This window comes from Seriola aureovittata, chromosome 22 (genome assembly GCF_021018895.1).
Source record: "Seriola aureovittata isolate HTS-2021-v1 ecotype China chromosome 22, ASM2101889v1, whole genome shotgun sequence".
Taxonomy (NCBI): Eukaryota; Metazoa; Chordata; class Actinopteri; order Carangiformes; family Carangidae; genus Seriola; species Seriola aureovittata.
The window spans coordinates 15,098,304-15,120,812 of record NC_079385.1 but is presented as its reverse complement, the minus strand read 5'-3'; the positions used below and the strand labels follow the sequence as shown (position 1 = coordinate 15,120,812).

The window sequence follows — 22,509 nt, the reverse complement described above, 5'->3', positions numbered from 1 at the left end:
GCTTTGGGTCGACAAGAGGTTTTATTCTTGTAAAAAAAAAAAACAAACAAAAAAACAAAACAATAAAAACGTAGTGAGTAAACAAAGGAGTGCTCAACAAGAGCTTATTATTGCATTTGGAGGTTCATAAAACAGCCTTGGTTTGGAAAATTTTAATTCTAACAAAACAATTAAAAACAGTAGAAAATAAAACTACAGTGCAGAATAGGTGTGGATTTGAATTCACAGATCAGCAGTCCAGCTCTGCCCCTCTATCGTAACCTAACCTAAATTTCCTCACATCTTCTCTACTAAAATATGCACCATCAAGTTTTGAGTAATAATTCTTCATAAAATTAGGAATAGTGGGTTGTGGTCACTCTTTTGGATTTATTATTGTCCCTGCTGTTGGATGTTTTGGTATCCTGGTGTCACTTTGCGAGCTGAAGGTCCCTACTTTTTCTTGCTGGGTGCTTTGGATAAGCCTGCGAGTGTCTGTGTGGTCTCCTGCAGTGCTTTCTGAAGAGCAGCAATAGCCTGATCGTGGCCTTCTAATTTGGCTGCTTTGTCTTCCAATCCGGCCACCATGCTGCGTAAGCTCTCCAGCTGCTCAGGCATCACGCTGCTCCTGCTGCTGCTGCTGCTGCTGCTGCTGCTGCTGGCCTCCAGAACAGCAAGCCTCTTCTCCAGGTCCTCCACCTGCTGATCCAGACCGGAGTCCTTAGAAGCTAGCTGGGTCTGGGCACCATCCAGAGCGGCCATGTTGGACTGGAGCTGCTCCAGGCTGCCTTTCAGTGCCTCCAGCTCCCGCTCCAATCCGGTTTTGGCTTTCTCCACAGCCTGCCCCTGAGCAGCCAGAGTGCTTTCATGGGTGTCATACTTTGCAAACAGTGATTCCACTTTGGAGGTCATTTCTGACATTGATGCAGAGAGTAAGTCTCCACTCTCCTCTGATGCTTTAACTCTAGCTTCAAGATCATCTGTCCTTCTCTGGGCCTGAGCCGCTGCTGCATCCACCTGCTTCTCCACACCACGAACAGCGTCAGTGGCCTGCTCCACCTCACTCTCCACTGTCAGTGTTTTCTCCTTCAGAGCCTGAACTCCAGACTCTGCCTCAGTCACCGCCTGCCTCAGACTCCCAACAGCCTCTTGCATCACTGACCTCACTGTCTGCACCTCCTGAGACAGAGAGGCCACCTCCTGGTTGCGAGTCTGGAGCTCTTGCCTCACAGCACCGATCTGCTCGCTGAGTGAATTCGCTGAGGAATCAGCCGCCTGTTTGGCAGTTTTGATTTCAGCCACAGTATCAACAATGGCAGAGAGCTCCTGTTTGATGAGCGCAGGGTCTTCAATGTCACCCAGACGGGCTTTGAGATCAGCCAGCTGGGTCTGCGCCTCACCCTGAGCTTCGGTGAACTCCGCCATGTTGGCTGTGATGGACTGACTCACCTCAGCCAGGCGCTCCTCCACAGTCTTCTCCAGAGAGGAGAAGTCCCTCTCACGAGCCTCCTTTACCTCTTTGATGCCCTCTGAGAGTTCCCTGAGTAGATTGTTCTGGAGGTTCTGAAGAGCCTCCTCCACCCTCCTCGTCTCCACTTCACCCCTCTTCATCCGGCTGATGGCTCCCTCCAGCTCCACCCGTGTGATGCCCAGTGACGACTCCAGCCCGTCCACAACGCTCCTCAGAGACTCCACCTGTGCAACAAGGCAGGAAAACACACAGCATATTAAATTACCTACAATTATTACAGTTTTACAGATGATAACAAAAGGGCAAGTGAACTTCAATTTTGTAGATTGACAAAATATTTTTCTACTCAACAACTCAACATCTTACAGTCTTCATCAGCAAATTGAGTTGTCCCCAGTTGTAATGGAGTTGGCTCAGTGTACTGAGATAGATCCATTTGCTGATGAAGACCGCACAATGTGATTAAAAGCTCCGGAAAATGCAAGTGATGCTTGAGTTAAGATTATTTCGTTAAGATTCTATTCCTATGGTTAGTTTTGTTATTTGCCTTTGAATTTTCAAATATTATATTTAGGAGATGTTAATGTTAATTTTTCCTTGAAAATAGCTTAGAACTTAGTTGCTTTTTCCATATTTTAAAAGGCTATTGTAGCTACTATTGTGGTTGTACTTGATTTAAATTAATTAAATTATGCTTGATTAGTAAATGTAGCAGATAATATTCCAAGGTTTGAAACTCTTACGGGTGGAAAAGGTGGTGCAGGAAATAGATAATAATGTGATTTTTATGACTTTGGTTAATGTTCACAATGCAGTTCAGGTTCACTAAGAACTATTTTAGAAATGAGCTCCCGCCCAAAGTAAATGAGCACAAGAGACATGCCACACTATACATTTGCATGAATAGAGTTGAGTCACCACAAAACTGAAGCCTGCTGTGGTAAAGAAAGTGCTGTGATGCTACTGTTCATCCTGAATGTCATTCAGTCATACACATTGTACTGAAACATGCAGGAAGATTACTACGGGAGCCATACGATGCTTTAACACAGACTTAACACTGAACAAGGAAATATATTTACAAATCATTTTCAGTCCTGAGAAAAGTGATTAGTCATCAGACAACAGAGGGTGTCCCCTTGAAACTTCAGTGATTGACAGTGTCAACTAATCCTTATCTGCCCTTTGCCGCCTAACAATAAGGTCTTAAATCTGTTATGTATCCTCAAAGAAAAGAAAACATTCGAACAAAAAGGAAAATATTGAAGAAAGTATATATTGTCATCATAATGTCAACTTTTAATTTAAGTTCTTGGACGTATGCACAATGAAAACAGTCGTTTCAAAAGTAGTCAACCATATCCATCCCTGTAGTTGACCATATACCTGCACCCAACCCCCCAGCTGTACATGAAGTACAAGTATATGGACAGTTATGTAATCTCATATAAAGTAAGGTCTAACAACAGAAACCAGTGGTGTGCACTTCCTATCTGTTTATATTTCATCACAGAGTCGTGAAAAAAAATTTTGAGAGTATTTAAAGTGAATTTGGAGTTAGTGTCCATTGATTGTTTCTCATCATTTTCCACCAACCTGTTGAACGACACTCTCCATTTTACTGTTCAGCTCTGCGCTCTGCTGTGCGCTCTCCTCATGCCTGGCGTTGGTCTGCCGGATTTCTTCCACTACTTGTTGAAGATAAAAAGCAGCGAACCCTGCAGCGCCTATTAACGCAACATAAATCACTGTGGTCACAACAAGTCCGAGGCAGCTCCGTGACCGTGGCCCCTGGGCTCCGGAGCCACTCACTCCGTTTGTAGTTGTGCTCTTCGGGCTTTTCTTCGACGCATCCTCTTGGCTGGATGCGGGGCTCTTCTCGCTGGAGCTGCTCTTATGTCGGTTTTTTAATGTCATTGTCAGTAGTTAATCGCTGAGATATGTGTGTGTGTGATGTGAGTGCTTCTAGTTTTGCAGTCGTGGATGGAGAGTGTTTCCAGTCCAGGCCCACAAACAGGACCAGCAGCGTATCAGTGAGCGCGTCGTGTCTTTCCACGGGGCTTTTTTGCGTTGAGGTATGCGGATGGGGGCTGTCCCAGCTTAAACTCCAAGCTCTGTATGGGTCCAGTTTAATAACAGAAAACACCAGGAAAACGGTGAATGAGCTCTACTGCTCTTACACTTTGGTAATAACGTTGTACTTTTACACCAGAAACCAAATCAACTATAATCATTTTAATAATCATCCAAAGACACGTTTCTACAGAAGCATCTCTCTGGTGCAGCAGCAGTGATGGTCTCCACAAAAGTGGTTTATTTGGCAACACCAAATGTTCATATCAATCATTTCATTTCATAGCATTAGATCAATATCACTTTTTAAGTAACTTGAAGCGAGAAAATGTCACTAAGCTCTATTAAAGGATAAAGATGCACCATCTTGGAGCAAAACGTTGTACCAAATGGGGAAAGACTGACACTATGTGTGTTACTGACTTAAAATCCTATAATATACATGTGTTATTACTGTGGCACGTGTTCATAAATATAACTTAACTATTGCAGACTGATGCAAACTTTGTGCAAGCGCTTCGTGGTGCAGCAGGGCAGCGCAGGGAGGGGTTCTTCCCTGTAGTTTTGCCCCTCCTTTCACAGCCTACGTGGCAGCTGCAGTGTCGCTGCAGGCTGCTGTTACATCCTATGAATACAACTGTTCTCAGGGAGCTACATCCGACACATCAGTTAAAATCACAGCTTTTAGGTTCACAGACAAAAAATTAAAAAGTCCAAAGTTCGTGTTGTGTCAGCAACTGCGTTTCCTCCATTATAGAGGTCAATTAGTTTTAGCTTACTCAATGACTATAAATTTCTGTGCAAGTGAATGAGCTTACATGAACAAAAAAAGTGAGTATTTCAATGAGAAAAATTACAAATATAACAATAATATTCCTATTAATTTTACGTTTTGGCTCTCAGCAGTACTGGCCTTATAATTCTTTCTACATTATTACCTGTTGTTTTGTTTTAATACTTCTTTACTTCTCTTAGACCTCTTTTTGGTGACCAAATTCTAAAGTTCAGTCTACCGCTCAGAAAAAGGAAATATTAATGCATAAAAAAATTTCTCACTTACTCTGAATTCTGGGTAAAAAAGAAAGAATAAGAAACCCACAATGACAGATACATCAGGTCGTTTTCTTGTAAGAGAAGGCAAGATAAAAGGAGAGACGACCAATGCATGTCTTTAAACACTAGATGTCACTATAAGAGCGTTTTATGGTGAGACACTGAAAACGTAGATGATCGTCTGCGGCCAAACCCAAAATGCAGTAAACGTATAGGGCCTACAATGTCAAATATATATAGCAATTAATAAATGTAACATTTATCGTTTGTTTGTAGAAGTGCTAGTACCATATGCGCAATAATAAAAAAGAAAAAAGAGTAATTTAAAAAAAAATCTATTACAAATTGAAGTATTTACATAAATGTCTGGTTTTCACAGCTTCACAGCTAAGATGAAAGCAGGCATGTTGGGGTTTTTTTTGTGTAGCAAATTTGCTGGGTCATATGAAATAAGATTAATGGACATACATTTTATTTGAAGCCACTTAAATACCAGATACTGCAAATTCACTTTGAGTTGAATATTTAGTTATATATTTAAAATGTCAAATCAAGTCAGTTTGTTAAGGTCATACCAAAAGGTTTGACTAAAGGTACAGGCAAAAATAAGTCATAACTTACACTAAACAATGCCTGAATTTATACTGAGTTGAAACTAAATCTCTTCTGGGTAATAACCATGTTTTTTCCGGGTACACTAGTATTCAAATGATTCTAGTATCGATACCCATAAATGCCAATAGTTACCCCTGCTCACATTTCTAAGTGAGAATTTTCCCAGCAGACGTGAACGCAGCATGACGCCCCTCCCGGACGCCGTGACAACAGACGCTGTTCCTACGACGCACCGTCCAGGTGTTCGGTGTATGATATTGCAGAGCTTCGGAGCGTTTTGCCAGTATATCTGCATGAAATGGCCTAACGTGATATGCTTTGTACCTAACCCGGCTTTCACTCGGACGTCTGAAATGCCGTCTTTCCGTCCCCCACTGCCTCATTCATCTCCCAGAGAGTGACGCGGGAGCGCCGTTAAAATGAAAACAGACGGGTATCAGAATTTGAGCTGAGTGTTTATACCTCGAGTGGGAACAGCTAGCGGTTTGGCTAGCCAGCTAGCCTGACAGCTCAGACAGCCGGCGGCGGCTGGGATATCGGATTTACGCGGCCATGGCCGGGCTCATCAAGAAGCAGATCCTGAAGCATCTGTCCAGGTCAGTGCTGAGTTGTGGTTAACGGACAGGGAGTGGAGAGAAAAAGGACGACAGAGGGACTCAGCTCGTTAGCAAGCTATCAACAAAATCTTACTTTAACCTTACAAGTGAAAAACAAGTGTATTGTGTTGCTGGGTGTGGGTGAAAACGTTCCCTCTTGGGGTTTAGTAAGTTAGCCCACACCCCTGATGTCTGTCAGACTGTCAGTTGCGTTTTCAGTGGATGTAACCCTAACCGACCTGAGACGTGGCTACTCCGCTAACCCGCTAGCATCTGGCTTAGCTAGCGTCAGTGAACAGTTAACACCTCGACACTTGCCTTGGGAGGTTGAACCACTGGAGAGGTTGAGTCAGATTGTTTAAAACAAAAATCTCAGCCTTCCCCTGAAGGCAAATCATCAATCATCAATCAGTGGCTATTAAACACACTTTCTGCAGTATAAATCACGTAGTAGTTAGGTAGCTAGACCTAATAGTATTACATAGATAATACGATAAGTTGGGAAATCAGAGAAGGGTTTGCACAAGGGCTTGCGCAAGGGCAATTCAGCGGGGTGCAGGTTTGTTTACACGGGTTTAAACCCTGCATATCTGGTCTTGGCCTTGCCATTATAGATCATGCATAGCGCACATGAACCCTGAACAATATCAACACTCAACACAAGATCATGTAGACAGGGAAATTCTGTATATAAATACTTAAGTCAACACATTTGACATCATTTTATGTCACCGTTAAGCAAACCTATTATGCAGCTAGAGATAACACTTGCTGTGTAAGGCTTCATTTTTTCAATGTCCTGCTGTTATATGCAGCATTCAGCTTTCTGCTTTACATGCATTATTTATTCTTTTCCACTGTCCCTCAAGAGACTTTCATTGGACTGCTTCCCTGTTTTATTCCAGGGGGAGAGGTTGGAACATGCAGCACTGTTTTCCACCCACATATTAAATTGCTAATAACCTATTACAGAGCACATTTACCCCTTGAACTATCTCCAAACAAAATAGTGTATTGAATAATAATGATAGTGGTAGGGTATTAAACTCAAAGGTGGACAGAGCTTACATGCAATATAAGAAATGACAGCTGTCATGTTTAAATTGCAGGTCACAGATGACTTAGTCTTTGAAAAAGCTCATCAGTATGCAAGCGGACTGGTTTGTGTTCTTAAAAGGAACGAGCACAAATGTGATTGTGCTTGGTGAGAAGAGTCTCTGTGATGACTGAATTGTGACTTAAGTTTTCACACACTGGTCAATACCTTAATGGTGTTTGTGACTGCTTTGTCCTTCACACCCTTACACAATGCCACAGCCAAGATTTGCATTGCCTGCAACACACAGCCTATGGGTGGCATGTCCTTCATTGTCCTAGTACTCTAGGTTGTGTGTGCACAAGGCAATGCACAAGGGTTTCTGCACATGACTGTGCACTGCCTCAGTAGCATTAGCATCAACACTGACAGGAAATGACTGGAGGAGTAGTGATGTCATCTGTCTTTGGGCTTGCCATCTGATCTGCTTTGTTCTGGCCTGTTTGGTCTGGCACTAAGTGGAAGCTGACCCATCTGACAATTGTCAAATCCTGCGCCGTTTGGTGTAGTGATGTCACAGTAAAAGTGTCACCATCATCATCACCTCACCACCACCTACTCCACTGTACAGCTACAGTAGATTATGCTTAATATGTATGTATGTTTGAAAGATATTAGCTAGATTTTGTCTGCTCAGTTGCAGCCTTGTGCTGCTTCATCAGAATCAGCCAGGAATAGTTTGTACCTCCAGCTAGCTTATTCATACACACTGTAGGTGTGCTTACGCAGCTACAGTTTATGTTGTGGGTGTCAACATGCCAGCTCAGCCTCCACGCTTAACTGTTGCAGAGGACACACGTCTGTCTGATACCGTCTGTGACCAGGAAAAGCTTGTCTCAGTGAGGCAGCACCACATCTTTACAGTTCATTGACTCAGAAGTCTGCAATGGCTGTTCCTCCTCCAGCCAAGACGAGCGCACTGAGGCATGCATGACATATTAAACTAGTTGAGAGGGCCTTTTTGTACAAGGTGAACTGGTAGAAGCCTTGTGTGTGTGGGGCCTTTCATGTGCAAGGACGGGTTTATGAATATTAAGAGACATGGCTGAGTTGTTGGCAAGCACATGTGTGTTTTTCTAATGTGAGAGAGTATTGAGTGTATTAAGTGTTTTAACTGAGGGTCGAACTCAGGCACCCCCTGGGGGGGAGTTGATGACAAGGTGTGTGTGTGTGTGTGTGTGTGTGTGTGTGTGTGTGTGTGTGTGTCTGTATCTGCATTACACACAGGTTAAGATTATCGATAAGACCCTGGCCCAGAGCCAGACAGCACAATATCCTATTACACATACTGACACACACACACAAATACAGATGGATGGACAATCAGCCAAACACAGTTAGACATGCTCAGTTGACCGTCACATTCTCTTTTCTTTGTTCTCCCACCGCAGAGATTTTCTCATGTTTCCACAGGAAAGTGAAAGGTCAGACTCTGAAGCTGGCAGATCTTCTGACACAGTAGCTTAAATACAAGTGTTCCAGTGGAAGAATGAGGATTATACTCAGTGTGAATGACCCTCCCTTTCCTCACTTCCCTCATATATGCTTTCTTTCTATTCTTGTTTCCATCTCTCCTTACAGCTTTTGTTGGCATGCCTTCAAGTGTATGTTATCCCCACTATCGATTTACTTATCTTAACTTGCATTAATATGTAAATAAATCGACAGATAAAGACAAAAAAATAATCAGCAACTGTTTTGTTAACTGATAAATGGTTAATGGTTATTTCTTAGGGAAAGTAAAGCAAAAACACACATTCCTGCTTCTAAAATGCAAATATTTGCTGGTTTTCTTTGTCTTCTATGATGTTAAATTGAACACCTTTGGGTTTTGGATGATTTGTCAGACAAAACCAGCAGCTTGGACTTGGAATTGTGATGGAGGTTTTCTATGTTTTCTGACATCTTATGGACCAAACGATGAATTGGTTAAGCAAGAAAATATTCGACAGATGAGCTGATAATAAGAATAAGCTTTAGTTGTAGACCCGCTCTTGTCTGGACACGACTTTCCTCTCTAAAAGTCATCCAAAGTTATTCAAAAGTTTATTTTAACTTTGACATGACCATTTCCTTTCATTTCATTTTCTTTCCTTTTCTTTCATACCGTCATGATTACAGACTCAATTACAGCTTATTGATGTCACAGGACCACAGCTAATGGTAGACACTGGGCACAGGGGAATCTAGAAAGTTTGAACAGGAGAGGGAGATTTGTCTGATGTTCATTAGGTAAAGCTGTTGATAGAGAAACTTACACAGAACGGGCCCCTTAGAATGAAAAGATTATCACGTCGACCTCGAACGGAAAGAGTTCATGGCCTGGAAGATTAGTCTTATAGTCAGGCCGGTGTGTGAGGACCATTTTGGGGTTAAGTCAGGATGTTGTAGGAGAGTTGACACGATGGCTCCGGTCAGGCGTAGTTCTGTGAACTTTTCTCCTTTTCAGGGTTTGATGGTTAATGTGTAGGATTCAAGTTCAATACTGGGTTTTCATCCTGTCAGTGTTGTTTTAAGCTTTTTATATGATTTGATTAAGATGACGCATTGGTTATTGGAAATCGTCTGACCACCCGCTGATCCCACAAGAATTTTATCCCTTAAATTTTCCTTCAGTGAGGAGAAGAACATTTTGAACTGTGAGTCAGCTAAGTCTGAGCATAAGGAACTGTAACTCAGTATTATGAACGTACCATCCACTGTGTGCAAGTATAACAAGCCTCTTCTTCTCCTCAGTGGCGATTTAGAGCCCATTGCGGTGTGAGAGATGGATTCATTTCTTCTGTTGTGTTTATCATCGTGAGCCTGACTCTTTCCATCCTGCAGTGGCTGCATGATGATGCACTATGGTGATGAACTCCACTATTCCCAGTGTTACTGCTCGCTGCTGGTGGGAAGGCAATTATGCCATGAGTCATGACTGAGTGCCTTTCTGTGGGTGTCTCATCGGTGTGTAGCTGTGAAATATTTGTGTGTATGCGCGTGCACGTACTAAATGTTTAGTATGTGTGTGGTTCTTATGCGTGTGTGAGAGCATCATTTGGACAGGGTCCCTCCAGGCCATAGCATCCTCTGCTGCTGTGTAACTGGGATTGGTCTTGGATTGTTTTCTCCTTCACGTTAACCTTTTAGCCGTCTCCACGGGGTCATAGATATTCCAGGACTCTTGAGCCTTTGCTGCTAATACCCACTCACTTCACTTTGACAGATTGCCAGTGTGTTTTTGAATTGTTGTCCCTGTTGACGTGTGTGGAGGCGTTTTTGGAGGAGTTTGTTTATGTAGGCTAGAAAGTAAGTCAAGTGATCCCTCTTGATGATAACATTGAGGTGACGCAGTCGTTTTAATAACTGTTCTGTTTGCACAATGTAGTTTTGTCTTCATCTCAACATATATTTTCACAACAAGCACTTTGTCAAAGACCTGCAATATCAGAATAATAATAAGAATCAATATCACCAAAAATATTCAAATTACAATCATATGAGACCAAGAAATACAAAATGAAAAAGCTCGGACCAGTGAACTTTTGTCATTTTACTTTAAAAGTATTTGTCACCTAATTTCTGTTCTACACAGTGACTGACAAAATCTATTGGTTCTCAAAATTTCATGTTTTAAACTGCACAGCCATCTTTCAATAAAAAGAGGAAGATGTACCATAACGACACCTGTACGGCATTGTACACTATTAAAATACAATACAGGTCAGCAGAGACAGTCAGGTGCAACAGAACGTCACTTCTCCTTCTCTGATATTGTTGATGGTTCATGTTACTCATCTTAAATCAAGCTTGGATTGTCAGAGCAGGCTTTTTAATGACAGGCCGAATCCTCAAGGTGGTATGATTTCATGTGAATATTAAAAGATGGTAGACAACACAAACTGACAATTAAGAAAAGCTTCATAAATGTGGGCATGTGTTATTTTTAAGTTAGGTTGTTTTCAGGTTTCCATTTGATTTGCCAACACACCCACACTGCAGGCAGTCAGCCTCCAAACACTGCAGTGCTACTGTCCTCTAACAGGAGTGCAGTGGATAGATAACATATCATCTCTGACCAGCCAATAAAAATATATTTTGAAGTCAACAGTATTGGATTACATTTGATGAACTTGCTTCATATAAAATATAAGAGAGGCTTGTTTTAAAACGAAGTTGGTTGACCATCACCATGTTTGTTGTTCACCATTTAACCCCTTTTATAAACACTTGATTGGATTAATTGATTGTGATTGGTCACAGTTGCTGCTGGTATCCTGTAAACTTCAGTGGCTGTTTCTGTTGGTTTTGCCTGCTGGTCTCTAACTGAATAAAGTGTCTTCATGTCTATTCACGAATACTGACTTTATTGGAAGGAGATGTCAGACTCATTACAGTCTGCTGTTAACACTGAATGGGCTACTGAAGGATTTAGAGGCCCATTTTAAATGTCACATTCTCCATTTCTGTTGTTGAGCCAAGTCTGCTGCTTGGTCAAATCAGCACTGGCAGGAAAGAATGTGGTAACGTCTCAAATCACCCTTTTTTTTCCTGGAAAACCACATTCCTAATTCCTGAGAGAGTCCCCCGGGGACACTTCCTTTCTTTCTTTCTTTCTTTCTTTCTTTCTTTCTTTCTTTCTTTCTCTTTTTATTTTTTATTTTAGTTTTTCTTTTCTTGTCGATCTCTCCTCTCTTTATTTCTTTCTGTCTTTATGTTGCCAGAGTGTCGGTTTCTAAAACAAGCTGCTCTGTCTGAGTCACCCTGGCCATCTTCCCTAAGGCTCCTCTCTTTCTGGCACTGATGTCATCAGGCTGCGCCACGAATGCACTGTCAGAGAGCAGGAAAAAGCTGGGAGAGTCTAACTTTCCATTTACAGACATCAGCACAAAGTGTGGCGGTCTAAAATCTGCTCTTACAGGATTGTGGTAAAGGGTAAAAGCTGCGAGATCAGCCCCTAAAACGGGCTTGAGCAACACAAAACGGGCGCTGTTATTTATTTAATCAAGTTTAATTTATAATGATCTATCTACCTTTTTATAATTTCTCCTTTTATAAAGAAGACAGGTTAAAAGTAACTTTTACAGAGGAATGTAGTCATGGGTTATTCTGTTGAGTGGTTAATTTAGTGTTTGACAGGCAGGCAGACCCCTCTCCAGTCAGTAGCCATTCCTAATCTCTATATGGGCCTGGATTTGGTCCGGTGAGCTCGGCCTTGCTGACTGGAATAATGGCTGAAGTCTAGAGAGGGAGATGAAAGGGGAAGATGACGGTGTGTGAACTTAATACCCTCTGCCTCTTGCTGTTGTTCTCAATAATGAGTAGGATTTCTGTCTGTGTAAATTGCCTTATTTAGCATTAGTAGACTTGATATTAGACAGTTGATCAAGAAATCATTTGATTACAGTATTGGTTTATTTATGACTTTGGAAGAAGAGGAGAGGAAGCGAGAGGTCGCCCAAGGGAGGCCGAGAAGCCAGATAAGGAGCGAGAGAGTGAGTGAAGTTAGCTGGCTGGCTGGCTGATACTTGATCAGCAGCAGGGATGAATATTTCACTGGTCACAAGGCTGAGACACTTCAGCAACAACATCCATCTCTGAGACAAACTAACTGGCTGTCTGTCTCTGAGTTTACGCCCCTGAGACCACATGTGCACATAATATTTGTGTATTGTTAGTGAGAGTGTGTGTTTTGTATCTTCTTCCTCGTTCCACTGTGCTGAGTCTCTGTGTTCGTCTGCTGCTACCACTGAATAATTTACAGGGATGGTGAATTAGAGAAGAATCTAACACTGCCAGCACAAGGTGTTGAGTGGAAAGAAGCAGGAATTTGACTGACTGAATAATTGAAAATGTGGGCAGCTGAATCACAAAGCTTTGCTCAATGGACAAAGTTTCTTTCACACTGGAGATACTGACTCTCTGGACACCTTGCTATGTCTCCTGATGTCCTTAAGACTCACACCAGTAGCTAGATCGTCTCCCTAAGACTAACCCGTTACTGAGAGGCTTTATAATTATACATCACCACTTTTGCATAGATGACAATGCAAATGGTTTCCCTGGAACACTTGTCACTTAAGTTCAGCAACAGCTTCTGACATTAGACACCAGTCTGAATGGTTCTGGTGCTGCTACTCACCTTATTTGACTGATCACATGTGGACCATGACTTAGCCACCTAAAATTCAGTTTTTTAGTTAGTCTCATTGTTAAACTTAGTGTTTTCACTATCGGTTACATACATAATTCAGTCACAGTGTGCTGCCGACTCACTTTTTAGTGCCACAGCAATCCCTGGTCTCATTGTTGTAGTAAATTGTTGTTGTAGTAAATTCGAGTAAATTCCACACAGTGAGGTTTACAGTTTCTTAAATGTAGGAAATGAGAACAATGCTGTCAGATTTGTTCTCTGCACTTGTAGGTACCCTGAGTTTAGGTGTTTGAATCAGTAATAAGAGTAAGAGTAAGATCATCAAACCCGTCAAACGTGTGTCAGATATCAAGTCTTACATTGGTGGTTGTATACACCTCCTACGGTATGAGTGCCGTGTTTTCACTGTATCCCATTTTTACTATGTTATATTTTTGTGTTATTTTGTTTTTGAGGCTAGTAGGTGGTGAACTTCACTGCTAAAATGTGAGAATCTGTCAAGTACTTAAACATGGTGTTGAATGCTTTGTCACTCAGGACAGGAGTGTCTACCATGAGGCAGGTTTAATGAAAACTAAGGGAACCTCTGAGTTTCCTGTTCCAGAAACAGAGATCACTCAAACTCTGTCAGGTACTGTGGTTACTTATTCTGTCAATCTAACCTAATCGCTGGCAGTTTTTCTTCAACAAGGAGACTGAGTTTCTCTCTGCTTCCTGCCGAGGCTGAGGATGCTCATTTCCTCAGTCATACAGTCGATACCAACGTGCATTTATCTGAACACATTCATTTGCAGAAGTTTATGGCGGAAGAAGATCAAAATCCCGGTTGGATATTGGTTTGATACACAAAATAATAGTTTGATATGATATGTCCTTACACTCAAATATCACACATTGTGGATTCATCCTCAGCTCAGAATGAAATCTATACACTTTCCGTTACAACACTGTGACGGTCATGTTGTCGATCAGTTCCCCTGCCTTAGACAGACAAGACACTTATCAATGAATAATCATTTCCACTGTTGTGATTGGTCGCACTGATGGAACATTCCTCTCATCATATCATGGTGGAGATTATGTGATATTTCTGAGTGAGGATGATTATAGTTCAGCTGAAAACATTTTTAAAAAAGCATTGTTATGGCATCAAAGCTGAACATCAGGTATTCTAAAGACATAGATGAGCAAAGTTACAACCATTCATCACAGTGTACATCTGAGTTAGTAGGGCAGTAAAAAAAAAAAAAGAAAAGCTCCATCGTGTCGTCTAGATGTTACAGCCCTGATAATCAGGTCACCCTGTCAGTAATGTATGTTAGTTGTGAAACTGAGCTTTGATCTTGATCTATTTAGGCACATACTGTTAGTGTGTGAGAGATTAGCCTGGTAACAAGATTAAGCCTACCAGTACTGTGTGTGTTTTGTGAGAGAGTTTTTTTTTTTTTTTTTTTTTTTTTTTAACTCTATTACCATTTTAGATAACCAGCCAACTCAAATCTAGTGCTACTTTAGCACTTATGTTGTCAGTTATAATTAATTTCCTTCATTGGTGGATGAAAACCAAACCACTAAACACACTGGCTGTGTTGCTGGAGTTCAAACATAAATATGCACAGTGTTCTTGACCTCTATACGTCCTATAGTTGAAGCTGTGTGGCTCTTGACAGGTAGAGAATGTGAAATCAATACTCTCTGTGTTTTAAAAGATGTCATTAGGCTGCTCCATGGAAATGTACAGGTCAATAAACCATTTAGTATGTGGCCACTGTGCTAGCTATTAACCAATAATCAAACCACGAATGGGTGCAGAAAACACTTTGGTCATGGACACTGAGTCTGTGTGTTCAAGTCTTTTTACTTAAGCTAAAGAGTAAATAGATCAAACACACAGAATCACTGCATTGTGTACACAGCATGTCCACATGCATTTCTGAGATCACTGAGACACTGAGATCATAAATATCAATATTGGGTCATACCTTTTTATTGAAGATCTGTTTCACTTTATCCTCTGATCACACACACATTCTGTCCTTCCTGAATCTCACAAACGCCAATTATCCTGAGTGTCATTGTTTAATATTTATAGTGTCAGACCAAGGCCTTTACCTAATCTCTCACCGTACAACCCTGGCTGTTCTCTTTCTTCCTGCCTTTAAATCCTCTATATTGCAGCTCAGGAGGTGTTTTCATTATTAAAACTCAAACACTCTGTACCTTGATCCTCTCGCCCCCGCGTCATTATCAGATTAAGCCGTAACTCTGGAAACAAAGCAAACAGGTAGAGTAAATGAAGCCTAAATGAACAGAAAAACATATTTTACTGAACTCTGGTTTCAGTTTAATGGATTATTTGTTCCAGTTAATGGTCCTATAATATAACTTCAGCAGCAATTTGCAACCCAAAATTATGGCCTTATTTCTGAGTGTACCATTAAAAAGAGGTGGGTTTTGTTCTTAAATATAATTTATTATGAAATGAATGACTTTGGCTTGGTAGAAAATGGAAGTCATGCATTTAAAAACGTGATGTGTGTGTGTTGCATTGAAAAGGCGCCTCTGTCTCCTCATCCAATACACCAAAAGTCAAACAGTTGGGGTTTGTTTGTCCAGCCTGTTGCTTTGCCAAGAACCTGTTTCTATAAATATTCTCAGACTCAAAGCTGCGCTCCTTGTCTGTGTCTCGTAGGTTTGCAAAGAACCTGTCGCCGGACAAGATCAACCTCAGCACGCTGAAGGGGGAGGGCCAGCTCACCAACCTGGAGCTGGATGAGGAGGTTCTCCAGAGCCTGCTGGACCTGCCCACCTGGCTGGCCATCAACCGTGTGGAATGCAACAAGGCCGCCATCCGGGTGAGGGACACAGTCTAATATTGAATTTGTGGATTTTAAAGCAGTAGTTTGACATTTTGGGAAAACACTTTGTCGCTTTCTGCTTGAGAGTTAGATGAGAAGATTGATACACTTCTTTGGTCTTTACTGTAAATATGGGTCCTTGGTTACCTTAGCAACAAACCCTGAAACAATTGGAAATACCTACTTATAATCATATTATATATTATAAATATAATATTTATATCTTGTTTGTTTAATCCATATACATGGACACACCAATACATGGATCTACGTAGCATTTTGTGTCTGACTATTTTTTTCCCAGTAGAGCAACTTCCTGAAGTCTCCACTGGTTTCCTTTCAACTGCTCAGAGCCAAGAAATAGTGCAACACGTAACCCTCTGTAATATGGTGAATTGTTATTTTTACACTTAGGTTTTTGCACAGCTTAAATATACAAGATATTGAGTATTAATTAGTGAATTTGAGATGCACTGGTAGGTGGATTTTGTTCAGACAGAACCAGACCAGCTTTTTTCCAGCTGTTTGCAGTTTTCACGCTACACAAAGCGAACTGACTTTTGGCTGTAACTTTATATTTAACAGACAGGTATTAGAATGGTATTAATCTTCTCATCTGACTCTTCACTAGAGAATACAAATAAGCATTGAACGTTTGAGGTCAAGCTTTATTGCTTGAAGGTGTAAACTCACCAAATCAGACTCTGTCACTTTCCTTATTGCTATTGGTAAATCCAAAATACAGAGATAACATGTATATTGCTGACTCACATTTAAAATTGCATATCAAAATGATTTATATGGTTTTATTTCAGGCCTAAAGCAAATGAAACTCAGAATATAATTATATATAATTGTCCTCTGTTTAGTTACAAACAGGCACATTAATCATAGGACGTAGTGTACGTGAACAATCATGTTGTACCCCACCAATACCCAATGAGTCTTTGCACCACACACACTCTCTGCTGGAGCTGGCCGATGCCCTAATGTGGACATGGTCGTCAGCCAAGTGCCATGTGTAAGAGCAGACTCTGACACACCCTGGAAACAGTGAATGGAGCTGCGACATTTTCACCATGACTGGACTTTCTATTGAGACCAAGGTCCACTTTCCACCTCTTTGTTTCCTCCTTAAAATCATTACTTTCTCTCTATAGTCACCATGTCCATTCTTCAGCTCTTAACATAATTTCTCAAACTGTTCTTTACACTTCTGTCTTTACGTCCTCCTTTTCAGAGGTTATTATGTCAATGCTAGTCTCAATAACAAAAAAAATGCCACAGCCTCCTTTACCATCCTGTTATTTGCTTGCCATTTCTACATATGTCCTGTCTTTTGTTGAATTATTTGCTGTGTCGTTGACAGTGTGTGTAATACTAATGCAATATTGCAGCCTTGATACCCACATCATTTAAAGTGAGTGTGTGTGTGTGTACACAGAGCATCAGATTTCTCAGTGAACAGTGGAGCTGGCGAATTCAAACCTGTGGCACCGCCTCTCTTCAGCTTAGTGTTTATTTCAGAGTTCACTGTTGAACTGGTTAAAAAGAGAACAGAGATGTGTATCTCACTTCCTCACTTGTTAAATCCCTGTCTCATCTTTGTGTCTTCCTGTTATCGAGGAGCTAAACCCAACACTCACTTATTAATTTTAAAAGACTCTCACACACAAATTAATTGTAAATAAAAGCTGCTTTATTGATTGACCTTGTTGAATAAACTTTATGAAATCAACTCTAGAGCAGCAGGTGATGCTGAGATGCTCTACACACGCTCATGAATGCATACACTGATGTAAACTGCAATAAACGTTTCTGCTGTGAGGAATCAAAGTGACAGATGTGAGCTTACACCCCCTGCTGGCATCTCATAGTATGTCTACGACAGAGGCAAGTGAATGAAATGTGTTTAATGCAATTAAAGACACAAATCCGAAGCATTTCCTCACTTTTTGATTTGTGACGTCTCAAAGAGTCGCTCCACTGAAAAAAAAAAAAAAAAACTGCAAGTGAACATGAGCATTTAATCTCTTTTGCTGTATAATTTGACATAGACTTGAATCAAGAGGCTCCATTTTGAGGATTAATGGAGCTCTGGAGCTGAATGGAAGGAACTTCCTGCCAGTCTAGACTCATTGATTTCTCTTTTTCTTCCCTTGTCTCTGAGCTACCGTTCCTGCTGTTTTGACTTGATTTAATTTTGTGTAGTTCAGTTGCATTTAATTTGATTTGTGTGTCCCATTGACTGGTAATTTAGTTTAACATTTTGGGAGGACCAAATGGCCAAAACCTTGCTGTAGGGATCATGATACTATAAGGCTCAAAAGCTGAGCCACTGCTCTCTTTTCATTCACAGATACCATGGACGAAGTTGAAGACTCACCCAATCTCTCTGGTAAGTTTCACCTACCACACCTGTTGCTCACATAATTAAAACAGCTCATTGATGAAGTTTTTTTTTCTATATTTATTGTCATGGAAGTCATTGAATCTGTTTACATATAAGATAACAAATAGTGTAATAGGACAGATTAACCACCTATACTCCAGCATAATTTACTTATTGTCCATCACATGTTAAATGATGCAGTTTATCACAAAGTGAAGAGCAGGAAACCACTGAAGGTGTTGTAGTAATACCCGTCGTCATAAAGCACCCTGTTTGCGTACAGCTTCACAAACACACTGTCTCCAGCCTCCAGCTGTACCACAGCCGCGTTGGTGGCGCTGTCTTGGCTGTCGTCACCCAAAGTGTCCCAGGTAGACACCACCTTCTGACTGTTCATCATCAGCGAAGCCACCGAGTTGGGCTGTCCAGAGTTGTTGTTGTACATGGTGTAACTGAAGTAGTACAAACCCCGGGTCATGGCGGTGAAGATGCCAGTGGCGGGATTGTAGCCGCTGCCGATGTTGGAAAGGATTCTTTGATATTTCAGTGGCGTGTCTTGTTCAAACGGACCCACTGAGCTTCCTAAAGCAGCGGTGAAAGCCATCTTTGACACACTTGTGGATGAGACGTCTGTGAGAGCGTTCAGCTGCTTGTCCTGAGCCTGGTTTACCTTCCAGAGCTCCTCGGCCTGGCTTTTGTAGGATTGCAAGTTGGCTTCGACTGTTGCCATTTTCTGCATCATTGCACTGAGGTTTTGCTCAAGCGTACTTTGTGTCTGCGTCAGGGCTGCCAGCTTCTCCCTCATGGCAGCCACCTCGCTGAGCAGGGCGCAGGTGTCAGGTTGACAGACCGCCAGACTGGTCCCAGTCCCCAGGTGGCTGTAATTCCCAGCACACAGGCTGCTGGAAACCAACAACAGCAGAAGGAACATACGCTCCATTTTCATACTCGTCTCCACAAAATGTTGTGCATGGTCCACCAGCCTCAGTCCTTATATATACTTCCAATACGTGGTGTTTCGTAACATTTTGGCATGCTGTTTTGATTGATATATTATATAAGACATCACAACAAAAAATCAGGAGAACATAAAATTATCACACCACTATTTATTATGATTATCAGGACCACATTATACAGGAGCATTGTATTAAAAGATAGCACAATAGCACTTTGTTGAGTCTGCTATTAGTCACTATACTGTTGAATACAATGGTATCGCACCTCTAACAATAGCAAGGCTTTGAAAATATTATAACACAGAATGAAAAGGGAGAGCACATATGATAACACAGCCTTAGGCTCATTCATAAAGGTGGTGCGTATAGTGATAAAAGACTTACTGTGTCAAGACTTTAATTAATTTGAGAATAGTAATGGCATAATTCAATGTGCATGAGGGAACAATATGTAGGCAGCGTCCACATATCCATCCTCCTTTCATTTTTCTCTGTCACAGTGGCAAAGGGCCACACAAGCTGCAAGAACCTTCCTCCATTTGTGTTGATCAGTTAAACTACACTGCAAATGTCTTACAATGAGAAAAACCACTAGAACAAGGTGCAAAATAAATGCCATGAAGCCAAAACAATAAGAACATCAGTCACTGGAAGTGGCCTCAGCAGCCTGACAATACACCTGCGAACAAAGAGCCAACAACACAATCAAAAGCTAAGAAAATATTTTCATGCAGGCATTGTTTATTGGTCTGTATCTAAGCCTATGACTCCCTTACTTTTTAAGACCCTGGATAAAGTGGTGATGGAGATGAGTACGTGTGATGAGCCCCGTCCCCCTAATGGCCCATCTCCCATAGCAACAGCATCAGGACAAAGGTGAGTGCTGTGATTGTTTTGTTTGTTCTTTAAACTTCTTATAACTCCATTGTCTGCTTCTTTATGGCTCTTCTTGCCTGGGTGAAAATATTTGTTTTATGCAAATTTGATTCAATTAAATTAAAACTCTAACACATTTAACATATTCTAATTTCAGTAGAAATTTGTAATAATTTTCTATTGCAAATTTCTTTTATTTGTGACAACTTTTGTCTCACTACACGTTTGACACAGTTTATGGTGGTGTCACTAGTATTTAGTAGTAGTGTATTTTAGTTATTCATGCTTCATTTGCCTATAGTAGACATTCATAATGTGTATAGTATTCTAGCTTTTAAAGTTCATTTTAGGTTTCTCACCTCTCTGCTGTGACACTGACAATTTTTTTTTACATGTGATCAATGAGGTTGATCTGAAAAAATGTGTGAGGTAAACGTAAGGTTCATGTTCTAGTAGTCTGTCTCACTGGATGTGGGCTGTAGGTATAAGCCTGCCATTGGATGCTTGTTCCAGGCCAGTGTTCTCCTTTTCTGCTTCCCCTGCCTGTTAGTGTTTTTAAATTCCCCTTCGCTACGGGAAATAACTTCAAACCTCCGAGCTAGCAGCCCAATCCAACTCACAACACAGACTAGCAATAATGTATTGCACCCACCTGTTGCTAAGCATTTCTTATCACCATGTTTACATTACTCTCTCTCCACCCATGTCCATCTGTCTGTCTCTCATACAGTGAATATGGCTTTGCTGAAAAGGTGGTAGAGGGGATGTCCCTGTCCATCAACTCCATAGTGATCAGGATCAGTGCGAAGGCCTTCAACGCCTCCTTTGAGCTCTCTCAGCTGCAGGTCTACAGTGTCAACACCAGCTGGAGCATCAGTGACCTGCGATTCACCCGCATCCAGGACCCTCAGAGGGGAGAGGTCAGTAAATTATGAGTAAAGACTACTTGGTTGTCGTGTTGTTTAAATGGCTAAATTAAGCTTTGTATGTTTCCTACTTATCTAACTCAATACTATCCTCCCTGTTTGGTCCAGATTCTGACATTTAAGGAGATAAGCTGGCAGATGATCCGTATTGAGGCTGACGCTATCCAGAGTGCCGAGCATGAGATGTTGAGCGCCCCCATCCGCCTCATCACTAACCAGTCCAAGATACGAGTCACTCTCAAGAGACGGGTCAGAAACACACACAGATCCTTTGAACAGATTCAGACATTTTCACTTTATGAAATCTGATAGATCAGACTGGGAAGCCAAAACTGCTCAAAGCAACATCCTCTCGTCTGCTGTGAACAATTATCCCTCTGTTTGGCCTTGCAGGCTCAGCAGCAGCCATTCATCATACAGCTAGTGTTTATTTAAACTAAAATGACTACTAATGTTTGTGTTGACTATTCAATATAATGCACTATCAAGTGCACAGAAGGCTTTTGTGTGTGGTCTGTGAAAGTAATGTGTATGTATGTGTTTCTCCAGGCTTTAAAAAAAGAAGTGCTGAATAAAGCTTTTATTATTGGACAAATTACAATTATAGTAGATATTTTGTCTGTGTTTTACTTGAAAAAGAGCTCCGAGTGTTGGTTTGTAGAGAGTTCAGTACACTTCCAGTAAATGTAGTTTATACCTGTTGGTTATAAAAAAAGATTTCACACAATAAGAGAATTCCCCCACAAGTGTCATATGACATTACTGGAAGCTCTCAAGCTACTTCCACCTGCATAATGCATGTTTATATACCAACGGTTCTGCCTGACACAGATTAAGGACTGTAACGTGGTGGCCTCCAAGCTGATTCTGATCCTGGATGATCTGCTATGGGTGCTGACCGACTCCCAGCTCAAAGCCATGGTGCAGTATGCCAAATCCCTCAGCGAGGCCATGGAGAAGTCTGCCCAGCAGAGGAAGAGCATGGCCACAGAGGACCAGGTACATGCAAGGACAGCACAAATGACTGATTAACACAGATATCTACAAACACAAAGACACAAAGACTTCATCGACACATAGAGGACAAATTTCATGTTTTCTTAACTTCTTTCACACTGTGAATAAATGTTGTTTTCCTTCCCCCTTTCTTTGTCTCTTCCTCTTTTCCCATTTTTCCCATTACCCTTGCACTCCCTCTGTTCATATCCTAATTCCACCCTGTGTGGATGAGCCATGTCATGGTCTGATGGTTTGTCCTTGTGTCCATGGAAATCATGTCTGCCCCTCTCTGTATCACTCCCCTCGTGCCATATGGCGTCTATCTGCCCACACCTTCTTCGTCTCTCACTGTTGCTTCCTTTCAGTCTGTGTCCTATTTTCTTGCCATTCGAACAAATACATACATTCATCGCCTACATAAATTCACACATTCACACATTCACATCCCAGCTGACTTCCTGTGCAGCACTCAGTGTGTTT

At 41.4% G+C, this 22,509-nt stretch overlaps 3 protein-coding genes across 5 annotated transcripts in view; 1 reads left to right on the top strand and 2 right to left on the bottom strand.

Moving 5' to 3' along the window:
* Positions 1–2: 2 nt before the first annotated feature.
* Positions 3–3,509, bottom strand: ckap4 (cytoskeleton associated protein 4). Its single transcript, XM_056367892.1, has 2 exons — positions 3,047–3,509; positions 3–1,674 (listed from the first exon to the last, which is right to left on the bottom strand). Exons 1-2 carry the CDS (start codon positions 3,365–3,367, stop codon positions 433–435), a joined length of 1,563 nt encoding a protein of 520 aa, XP_056223867.1. The 5' UTR covers positions 3,368–3,509; the 3' UTR covers positions 3–432.
* A 1,887-nt stretch (positions 3,510–5,396) lies between these two features.
* The window catches only part of bltp3b (bridge-like lipid transfer protein family member 3B), a 32,907-nt gene continuing 15,794 nt past the window's right edge, over positions 5,397–22,509 (top strand). For 2 of the 3 annotated variants that reach the window (XM_056367452.1, XM_056367451.1), the window contains exons 1-7: positions 5,398–5,787; positions 15,712–15,874; positions 18,237–18,275; positions 20,013–20,104; positions 20,835–21,024; positions 21,139–21,279; positions 21,862–22,029. In XM_056367452.1, coding sequence (XP_056223427.1) covers positions 5,744–5,787; positions 15,712–15,874; positions 18,237–18,275; positions 20,013–20,104; positions 20,835–21,024; positions 21,139–21,279; positions 21,862–22,029 — 837 coding nt within the window. In that variant the 5' untranslated portion in view covers positions 5,398–5,743. Of the gene's footprint in view, positions 5,788–15,711; positions 15,875–18,236; positions 18,276–20,012; positions 20,105–20,834; positions 21,025–21,138; positions 21,280–21,861; positions 22,030–22,509 lie in introns of all 3 variants that reach the window. The other variant, XM_056367450.1, reaches the window with a different exon arrangement.
* On the bottom strand, positions 18,328–20,002 carry LOC130163324 (complement C1q-like protein 2). Its single transcript, XM_056367453.1, has one exon. It carries the CDS (start codon positions 19,213–19,215, stop codon positions 18,475–18,477), a length of 741 nt encoding a protein of 246 aa, XP_056223428.1. The 5' UTR covers positions 19,216–20,002; the 3' UTR covers positions 18,328–18,474.